This window comes from Micropterus dolomieu, linkage group LG07 (assembly GCF_021292245.1).
Source record: "Micropterus dolomieu isolate WLL.071019.BEF.003 ecotype Adirondacks linkage group LG07, ASM2129224v1, whole genome shotgun sequence".
Taxonomy (NCBI): Eukaryota; Metazoa; Chordata; class Actinopteri; order Centrarchiformes; family Centrarchidae; genus Micropterus; species Micropterus dolomieu.
In genome coordinates this window covers 31,531,398-31,542,311 of record NC_060156.1, presented here as the reverse complement: position 1 = coordinate 31,542,311, position 10,914 = coordinate 31,531,398, and the positions used below count along the sequence as shown (strand labels likewise).

The window sequence follows — 10,914 nt, the reverse complement described above, 5'->3', positions numbered from 1 at the left end:
GTTCATCACAGGGCTGACACATAGACACAAACCACCATACACATTTACAATCACTCTAAGGGCAATTTAGAGTCTCCAGTTAACCTACCTGCACATCTTTACCACCCAGCGAGAACCCACACAAACTCCACACAACAGGCAAAGGCCACACAACAGGCCTGGGACAACAAAGGTTTGAACCCAAGAACTTCTTGCTTTGAGGTCACAGTATCCACTGGGGCACCACACCAGCCGTCAGTTTTATATTGTATATGTATGGTTCTTAACCTGCAGTACTTGCTTTATCTTTCTTACATATTCTACCTTATATGTTTATTGTTAAGCACCGAAGTACCAACAATTTCCATGTATGTGTAAATCTGTTTGACAAAAAAACCTGTTTCTGATTCTGATGTGAGTCTGAGTGGTGCTATAGGCTAAAGGAAGGAAGCCGAAATCATTATGAATATTCTGAATGACTGAAGGGTTGCACAAAATTCTGCTGACTCTCTGCTCGCTGTGCAGTAATAGTGGAGATATCCGACAGTGCACCACGTTGAGCGGCCCAGGTCAAAGATCAGTCAGCTGTCTGAACTGCAGCGGGAGCCGGGGGTGACGTCAGAGCAGCGGAGAGGAGCGCGCGCCGCTCCGGCCCAGCTGTGTGTGAGTGGCTTTGAGGTGACAGTCGCTAGCTTTCACAAATCAAGGAAGTGGATGTGTCGTTCAGCTAAAAGCAGAAACGGACACAAAGCCGTCGACTTTTCCGTACGAGGTAAGCTCATCCGCAGGAATGGAGTGTTTTTGGCGAATCGGGTAACGACCGTTGGTCGTCTGTTGTAACGTTACGTCTGATCCAGCCGCGCTGTGGTCTAGCTAACTGTTGTTAAATGAAAAGGAAGCTCGCCCCTAGCCTGCGATTTAACCACCGGAGTGTTTCCAGCTTAAAGGGAAATGTAGTTAACGCTTAAGGTTTCTGTGTGGATAACCTAATCTCTTTGACTTTGCCGGTACATTACCGAACACTGGGGGGTTCTTTTCAGTAATGGTTAACGTTACTGCTCGACTGATCAAACAGTACGTTTGATATAGCTAACGTTATTTGAGGGAATAAAAGAGAAAATGTTGTTTAAAAGTCCAAGCAGTTCACACAACAGCATCAGGTAACGTTAAGTTACTACACGTCTCAAGTTTCAGATGATCTTCTCAGCCTCAGCAAACACTGTGGTCATTTTGGAGAAAAAGAAGGATTTAAAGCGCATTATTACTGTCTGGTCTGTTGCTCTGTTTTTATTAGCTTTGGTTTGGTGTGGACATTTTTGCTGGTAACTCACGTTAGAAACTGACCATGATGCAGCAGGAGCCACTGGTTTGGTGAGGTTACAGCTGCACCTTCACAGAATCGGTCTCAGGTTACGATCAGACAAACTTCAGTGGCAAAACCAGGAAGCTATTTCTGTCACATGAGGTTTGCAACTGTATATAGGAGCAGTGATTATAAAAGTCTACTGATCTAGGTCTCAGGACTGAAATGCATAGATTTCCTGGCTGTCACTTGGTTTCTACTGCAGCAGACAGAGGTGTTTTGATGAAGGCCAGCTAATGCAGTCTTGGCCCATCATGTTTCCCTCTGTAAAGTATGTGGTATTCCAGAGATGTGCTGCTGCTCAAAGGCAAATGGATGTGCAGAGCAACAGATGCTCAGCTTGTGTGAGGTCACATGTCTTTCACTGTGGGCAGGTAAGGGGGACACGCAATAGCATGGAAGTTAGAGATGACGCTTTGTGACTTAAGTGAAAGACATTAGTTTGGATCCAACCACTTTGTAAAATCTGGGTAGTGAAAGTATATGAAAAACATGCTCTTTTCCCCCAACAGCTAGGCCTACTGCTGTACTATGGAGCAAGGCATGTTACCCTCAACAGGTGCTCCAGTTTAGCTGCTCAGTAAGTTTAGGCTCTTCAGTGGTTTGGGGCTGCTTCCTGGTGGAATGTGTGTAATGACAGTAAACAACTTGCTGCATTTTTGTGGCCAAAAAAAAAAACAACAAACACAAATGAAACCCATTTAGTAGTGTAGTTTTGGGGGGGAAGCAGATAGTGCTGACGCAGTTACTTTGATTAGTTTAATAATGGAAAAGCATTTAAGAAAATAACCAGTGTTGGGAAAGTTACTCAGAAATTGTAATATAATACTAGTTACTTATTACTCCTTAAAAAAGTAATACTATTACTTTACTTATTACTGGGTGATAAAAGTAACTAGTAACGTTACTAGTTACGTTACTATATTACTTTCCAGAATTCACAGAATGACAGCAGGGGTGGGGGTGGGTAATTTTAACGTTGGAAAGGTTTATGCAGCGGTGTTCACGAGAGAGAGGGAGAGAGAGGGAGAGAAAGAGGGAGCGAGTCGAGCCAGGAGGTGTTGCACGAATATATGCTCCTCAATACAGCTCCTTAATCAAAAGTTAATTTAAATACGCCTAGTAAAAGTTTGGAAAATCAGTAAGTGGTGATCAGCATTGATAATTATCCAAATTATAGGCTAGTTCTGGGAAACACTTCTTTCCCTTTCACCCCCAAACAAAGCAGTCTTTCCCAACTTTTTAACTAACATCATGTTCAATAGCAGCAAGGAGTATGGTTTTCACAAAGCATATAGCCTAGGCCTAATGCTTGTTAACACCAGAGGCTGAAATAAAAAAATAAAGCAAGTAAATCCCGACTTTTAAACGGCTGTTTTTCTGCACATGTAGCCTATTATAAGAGCAGTAGTTACAAAGCGTTACGTTAATGCCACTCTCTACCGACGAGTCCAAGCATCAGTGACTGCAGGAGTTTCTTTCTGTCAGTTTCATGTTGATGTGCTGCTTCTGCAGATGCTTCAATAACTCAGATGTAGAAATGTTCGCGGTTGAAAGCTTTTTGCTGGTCGCACAGAGTTTACACTAGACGACAATGACACAATAATGGCAGTAGCTCCTTACAGCTGTGGAAAGAACGCCTCTCTGCCTCGTTCTCCGTTCTTCCTTTAGTGTTTGGCTAACAGCGGACATGAACAACAAAGTCCGGTCCCGCTGACCTTCCGCACAGTCGTGGATTCACGTCAAGGATGGTGCGTTCAGTAACGGGTAACGCAGCGTTACTTGCATTAGTAACTAGTAATAATATAACTGTTTTAGAAAAGTAATTAGTTACACTACTTAGTTACTGGGAAAATTAATATTATTACAGTAACGCGTTACTAGTAAAAACCACACACCTTGCTGCTATTGAACTAGTACTACTGCCCAACACTGAAAATAACATGTCATCCTGTGCATTTGTAAGATCAGAAAAATCCACGAATGCCTTCAAAACAGAATTAAAAAAAATTTATACAGAGAATACCTTCAAGTGACCTTTAGTAGTAGTTTTTCAGTTTTTAAGCAGGGTGATGCTAATTACATACAAGGTACAAGGTAAATTTATTTGTCACAATACAGCAGGTTAAAAGTCAATTTGAATTTTAACTCCCTTCTGCTACGTAGCAGACAATATACATTAATATATAATAATCATATGTCATCATCTTGAGTTAAGGATGCATATAGACACAAGGCAGAGAATGGTCAGAAACCTTGACAAGGTGTTTGTCACAGCATCCTGTTTTCAGTAGAGTACTCTAGCTAGCATATTTAGATTTATCAAAACAAAGGATAAGGGCTCATCTATGTTTCATGAACCAGCATGTGCTCAAACATATAATTAGGGCGCATCTCAAGTCTCTTAATCGCATCCACATTTCTCTCACTTGCGTCTTTTCCTTGTGTCTTAGTCCCGCCCACCGGGGTTTCATGGAGAGACGCAAGGAAACCAAGCCAGGAGAGAAAGAATGAGGAAATATGTTTTTAGAGACATGAGATGTCCTTTCCTCTGAAGCGTCACATGAAGCGACGTCCGTTTCTGATGACGGCGGCAGCTGATCACAGCTGGATCAGCTGTCAGTCGTGTTCTGATACTAATCGGGGTTTTTCCTGGCTCAGAATGGGCCTTTGGGGGGTGACTTTGCACGACAGTAAGCATGATGGGTAAGCGTTCAGAGAAGGCAATGACTTACCTAATGACTGAAATCTATGCATTTTCTTGTTATTTCTGACCATGTGATAAAGAAAATATAATACATATAACATATATAACATTAAATAGAAAGTATAATGTTAGTATAATAATATATTTACATGTAAACTTTATTCGGATGATCTGCCTACAGATAGTTTATTAGTAGAGATTTAGCTGGTTCACAAATAAAACCATTTTCTGATATTGGCCTATACCACTGTGGTTAAGGTTTGATTAGTGCTAATGTGCAGTGATAGGTTGTATGTAAAATTCATTATAATTTCAGATAATACTAGAGGCTACTGTAGTTTACCATTAGTAGCCTATAATATTAATTCCAGTTGGACAAAACAGCAGTTTCTGTCTGACTTGTCAGAAATACAAACTGCATGCAGAACGACGAGTTAAACATTTCTAAAGTTTGCTGTAGTGCCTCCTCCAGGCTGTGATTGGTTGGTTAACGAAAAGTGATTGACGAGCCACTATACACACGGCTGCTTGAAAGGTTCCCGATCTCCCTGCGGAGATTAGCAGGCAGGCGAGAACGGAACAGGTGAGCGTCTGAGAATCCGAATCCGCGTTATTGCCAGGTATGTGTACACATATGAGGAATTTGACTCAGTATTGTACATTGCTCACGCTGTGCTTACTCAGACAAAAAATAGTTGATTTATACATAGTATATAGGTGATTTTCACACTATGAACAAAACAATATAGAAATATTGACAGATAGTGCAGTGATCAGAGTGCAAAGGATGCAAGAGTAAACTATTATTCTCATTATGTACATGTTGAAGGTGGATATGATATACATGTACACATACGTGTATACATATACACATGTACACAGTGTGATGGAGCATAGTGCAAAGGATGCTGGAAAAAATAAATAAGACCTATGACCTGAGGTAGGTGTATTGGTATACAGTATTTACAATATGACATAGTATGAACAGCACTGAAATAGAGAATTGTGAATAAATAAATAATAAGTGGAAACCAGTAAACAGGTGCTGATTAGTTAGAGTTACTGGGATATTGCACAGGAATTGTTCCTGACACTGTGAGTCAGAAACAGCTGTTCATCAGAGTGATGGCTTGTGGGAAGAAACTGTTCCTGAGTCTGTTGGTTTTTCCGTACAGTGCTCTGTAGCGCCTTACCAGAGGTGGAGGAGCTGGAACAGGTTGTGTCCGGGGTGAGATGGATCTGCAGTGATGTTTCCTGTCTCTGGAAATATATAAGTCCTGAATGGAGGGCAGGTTGGCACCGATGATCTTTTCTGCAGTCCTGACTGTCCGTTGTAGTCTGCTGCTGTCCTTTTTGGTGGCAGATCCAAACCAGACAGTGATGGAGGTGCAGAGAACAGACTGGATGATGGCTGTGTAGAAGTGGATCAGCAGCTCCTTAGGCAGGTTGAGCTTCCTGAGCTGACGCAGGTTGTTCTGACCGCACCAGAGAGCCAGCTGATCAACCTCCCGTCTGTAGGCTGTCTCATCACACTTCAAGCACAAACGGCTTTTATCTTATAACAGGAAGTCATTAGCGCGAGCTTCATAACGGAGCGTTCACGTGCGGTCAAACCAACGCAGCACCTGGTTTATTAATCCAGCGCCAGCTGCATGTGTAAGATACAGCCGCTGTGAATGAGAGGAAAGGTGACTGGAAGTCAAAGACGTCGTATTTAAGTTTATGTTCTGCTTGCTCAATAGTTGTTTGATAAATGACTAGTAAAACACATTCAGAGGATTTGAAAGGTTGTTTTTTTCCAATTCTGATCATTTTGCCACTGAGGATTTTCCTTTGGCATAGCAATCGGACGCTTTAAAAAAAAAAAAAAAATGATGTAAAACGTGTTTCTTGCTGACAGACTCTCTGACTCTGCTGACTTAAATTGTCTCCATAATAAAAGTTGATGAGAGAAAAGAAACAGAAAAGAAAAGAACAATAAAATCTTTCTAATAGCCTAAATGAAGAAAGTTGTGTGTGGGGCTTTTGTTGTTCAGACCTCCAATGAACTCTAGACGGTGAATCATAAAACAAATCAAATATAGCCAAAGACTGGGCAAAGACAAGGATGCACTGGGGTATCCTCGCTCATAGCTCCTCAGAGATCACTCCTCGCTCCTCGGAGAGCAAATAAGAGCTTTGGGACGGCTTTCAAGATGGCGGAGCGGAACAACTTCCGGTTCAATCGAGGACCGAGGAGATGACAAATAAGAGACGTGAGAAGCACCCTAGGATGATGCACGTATATCAGACTAAATTGCTGACTAATTTTCTGTCCACTGACTAATAGATTTATTATCTAATCATTTCAGCACTACAGTTTTGACCAGAATGACTACACGTTTTCCTGGTTATCAGCACTGGATCTGCACGATAGCTCTGCCTCTCATAGTTGAGCTTTCCTCTCTGTTATTTTAGATTTGTCCTGTGTGTTGATTCAAAATGGGTGACTGTAGTGTAGCTACTGCAAGACCTCCTCAGTAAAGTAAAAGACTTCTGAAAACAACTGTGTCAAACTTTGACATGTAAGCCTGCCTTTAAACCGCTGACGGACACGGACTGAATGTGGAATAAGCTCAGCTGTAGAAACAAAAGGACAAATAAACCATAAATTACACCAGCTTTGAAAACTGGCGCTTTTTATCACTCTTTTTATGCCCTCACTGATGGACTTCTCCATTTACAAGTCTCCTTCATCCATTCTCCTCTCATCATTTCTTTTTTTTCTTTCCTCCTCCACTACCCCTTTCTCACCCCTCTCCCTCTCTTGTCATCTTTTCAGGCTCCTGATATTTCTAGGCAGAACCACCATGTCGGCATGTACCTCATCAGCCTCTTCAGCGTGAGGTCTCATCAGCTGCCTGTCACCCTGATTGTCAAACCTAAATCCAAACATGGCCACTGTTCCTCCTGGGATCCGCTTGCTGGTGTCCTTTGACAGGGACCAGTGGTGAGTGTGTGTGCGTGTGTGTGTAAGTGGGTGGCATCTGTTTACATATTGGTATTTCCTCTGAATTTCAGCTTACTGTTTAATCATTCACGCACTTAGATGTTTTGTATCAGTTTTCATTTCTGACTGCAAATTTGCCAGCAGTGTGAAACTGATATGAACTGCTTGCATAAGGTTTTAGTTGTTGACAATCAGTAAATGTGTAAGTCAGGCAGTAACTTGTAGAATTTTCCCCCCTCCAAAACAATTTCTACTAGGTTTCGCAGTTTATTAAGAGCTCTTATTTAGATGTTTCTGCGCAACATGGAAATTTCATGAAGCAATCAGCGTACATACTTTTTGTCCATGTAGGTTGAGCAGTAACATCAGGCAATGCATCCACATGATATTTAGAACTGTGGCTGGTGCATAGTGGCCTATTGAGAACAGGAAATGTATATTACATTCAATAGAGGGCTTTTAACTGACAAAACATCCGTCAATTTTGAAAGTGCTCTTACTGTGCATTCAAACCAAACATGAAGCGAGGGTTGGGGGTGGCCAATTACATACAAAGTTAAAGCAAAGACACAGAAAGACGTTGGGCGCTGCCAGCGATTTGCCTGAGTTGAAAACAAGTTGCACGACGCTGTAGCCTATAAGCACTGAGATTGTCCGTACTTTACTGACGGCTTCAGAGCGTTCGCAGAGGACCAGGGAGAGTGGCTCTCTCCTTATTGTTCGCTGAATGAAGTGCCGTAAGAGTGAAACGATGCGGGTCGCACGTGCGCCTCCACCGGCGTGGACTCTGCACACCGCTACCGGCAAAATGTCTCTCCAACGTGCGCTCACTGTGTTCAAGTTCAGCTTCTGGTGGGGAAAAGAAGAGACTTTTATTCATCTTCTGTTCTGTGCTTCAGTGATAGGTTTTCGTTAAAGCAGTATGAGTCTAACTGCATACAGGTATTGTGCATTAGGACTGATTGCATCTAGCTGAGACGTGGCTGTGTGGATCAATACCGGACTCCGCGATATGGCCAAAAATCTTATCATGATGAAACATTTCATACCATTCGATATTGATAATTATCATGATAAATGTCAAATTGCTATTTCTTTCAAGTTTAATGGCTGATTTTTGCTCCTGACTGAAAATTGAAGCAACCAGAGGGTTAATTATGTGGTTCAACTTTTCTTAATGGTCAGAATGGGCCAAACACTTGTTGCCAAACAGTGGATTACTTCACAAATCTGAGGGGGAACATTCAAAACTATTATGATAACATTAATTAAGATGATTAATAAATCTTTTTTTCAGTCCCTTTTCCTCAACAAAATAAATATTTTAATAGAAAAATTAAGTGCTAATTTGTTCGTGATTCAAATGAATTAAATCAAATATTTATTGACGATATATTGAACATTTATTATATTGATAACAAGGAAAATTATATTGCGTTAATTATCATTATTGTTTTATTGCCCAGCCCTATATCCAGGCATGAGCTCAGTGTAGAGCACAGCGATTGTGCGGCATCATTGACGTCGAGTGAGGAAAATGTGTTGAGGGGAGGTAGAGCGGAAGCTACCACTGAGACAAAGAGAGTGGGAGTGGTTGAGAAGGTTGTGACGATGTGAGACATATGGTGCTGTTCCTTTAGGCATACCTTGAACTGAATGACATAGTGGTCAGATATGTGTAGAGGTGTGACTGTTAGGCATTCGGTGGCTCAGTGTCAGACAAGAACGAGGTCAAGCACCTTGCCAGCTTTGTGGAACAGGGGCTAAGAACAGCAAGATATTCGAAGGAAGCATAGTGAATCGGAGGTAGCAGTTGTGTGAATTTCCATTCGTAGGAAATTAAGAGCCCAGTTCCTAGCCCCCCCCCCCCCTCCGCACAGTTGGGGGTATGCGTGAAAGAGTAATTGGTGGACCGCGCAGGTGGGGTAGCAGAATTTTCTGATTTGATCTAGGTGTCATTGAGACCAAGAGATAATGTATTAGCATGAGCAGTGATAAAGTCTTTGATAAAGGCTTTGTTGACTGCAGACTGGCAGGTCCATGACCCAACAAAGAAGTAGACTGATGTCGGTGGTGTCTGTTTTAAAGGCTCAAGCAGTGCCTGATTTCTGTGCCTGATGGCATGATACCTCTTGCGTGCACCGGAGACAACAGGAATCGTATGGTAGCCCATGGCGTAAGTGGAGTTTCAGCCGGTGACTTTAGGGGAGTAGCTGTGCTTGGAAAAAACTACTCTAGTAGGTGGCCTTGATTGGTGGACTAGCTGGTCTTTACCCAAGTAGGTCTTGACCCAAGGAGCAGACACATACGCTGATGCTTCAGTGATAGGTTTCGTTAAAGCAGTATGAGCCTAACTGCATACTGGTATTGTGCATTAGGACTGATTGCACCTAGCTGAGATCCCCCTCCAGATTAACAAGACAAAAGGTTGGTTTCAGTGGGTGGGATACACACCCAGGTGTTTGAGATCGCTCAGCCGGCCTTCAGATTCTAGTAGAATCAGTGTCAGTCCTCTCATCAAGGCGGGGCTTGTTAGATCAGCTCTCCATAGCAATCATGGCGTCTTGAAAAAAAACACTGCGCCTCCAAAACGCACCCTAGCGCTCCCAGCTAGGTGTTTTCAGCTGGTAAAAAATGCTTTGGTGGACACAGGCCCTGAGTACACCGTGCCCGGTCGCCCTGCGATCTCTTGTCCCTGGCCCCGTACGCTCCAACGCCCCATTCCCTCTCCGATACCTACAATGGGTTCTGTCACTATTACGACTGGCGCGCTGTGAACAGTTGGTGATCGTGGATGAATTTTACACGTGATCCATGCACTACTGCAGCTGGGGGCTCTCCGCAGTGCCACGAAGAAAAACAAAATTTGCTTTATTGGCATGAATGTTAATACAATAGTATTGCACTTTGCACTAACATGAAATTGCTTTTAGGCTTGGTAGATCACATTACGTGTAAATGTATTTGCATGTTACCCTCTCAGTACTTTGCGCAATAAAATTGAAATGCCCCAAACTGCATATTCATTAAGGTAAAAGTATGATCAACCGGTGCTATATTGCACTTTTGGAAGACGTCATTCTCCATGCACACCGTTAGTAGATCAGCTTACATGTTAATTTGCTGGTGATATCACATTTGCACACATTTTTACTCATGCAAACCTTTAGTAAATCTGGCCCTATGTATTTCCTGCATACGGGCCAGACTAGGGGCGCTGTTTCACTTATTGCATTTGAATAAAAAGTCCACTATAGAGCAGCGTAAGTCTTTTAAAAATAAATGTCAAATGCTGTTTTTTGTAACTTCAGTGAAATATGGCATTTACAACAGTATCTGGGATACTTCTCTGCATTATAAAGGTGGGGTATGCGATTCTGGAGAAAGCCTGCACCATGACAAATACCATGATACAGTGAACAACAACACAGCAAATAATGTAACTAATGTTTGTTAGGTTGTGGATTAGCAAACTGACGCTACTTACTGCTGCGAAGCTAACATGAGAGGACGAGACACAGTCCCAGAGCAGCACAGCAGCTTCAAACGACGACACTCACAGCTTTCCTGCTACTATATAACATCACAACAACAGCATGTCTTGGCGAACTATTAAGTAAGCTGAATGTCCGTGGACAAGTCATTTAACATTACCTGACTGACACACACATAATGGCTGGCACTGCTGGATAGTGTTGTGTGGCTCGCCCATTGTATGTCTGCAACACCAGCACCTGTGGAAGAACGGACTGCGGTGAAGTTAGTTTCAAGTTGGATATTAGTTTTACGTTGGACTAGGGCTGCAGCTAACAATGATTTTAGTACTCAAAGCTTCTATAGATTCTTTCATTGATGCGTCGTTTAAGAAGTACTTTT

The 10,914-nt window shown here is 42.3% G+C and overlaps 1 protein-coding gene across 1 annotated transcript in view; it reads left to right on the top strand.

Moving 5' to 3' along the window:
• The first annotated feature begins 597 nt into the window (after positions 1-597).
• slc37a1 (solute carrier family 37 member 1) overlaps positions 598-10,914 on the top strand; it is a 46,412-nt gene continuing 36,095 nt past the window's right edge. The window contains exons 1-2 of the mRNA XM_046053294.1: positions 598-751; positions 6,871-7,038. Coding sequence (XP_045909250.1) covers positions 6,983-7,038 — 56 coding nt within the window. The 5' untranslated portion in view covers positions 598-751; positions 6,871-6,982. The remainder of the gene's footprint in view (positions 752-6,870; positions 7,039-10,914) is intronic.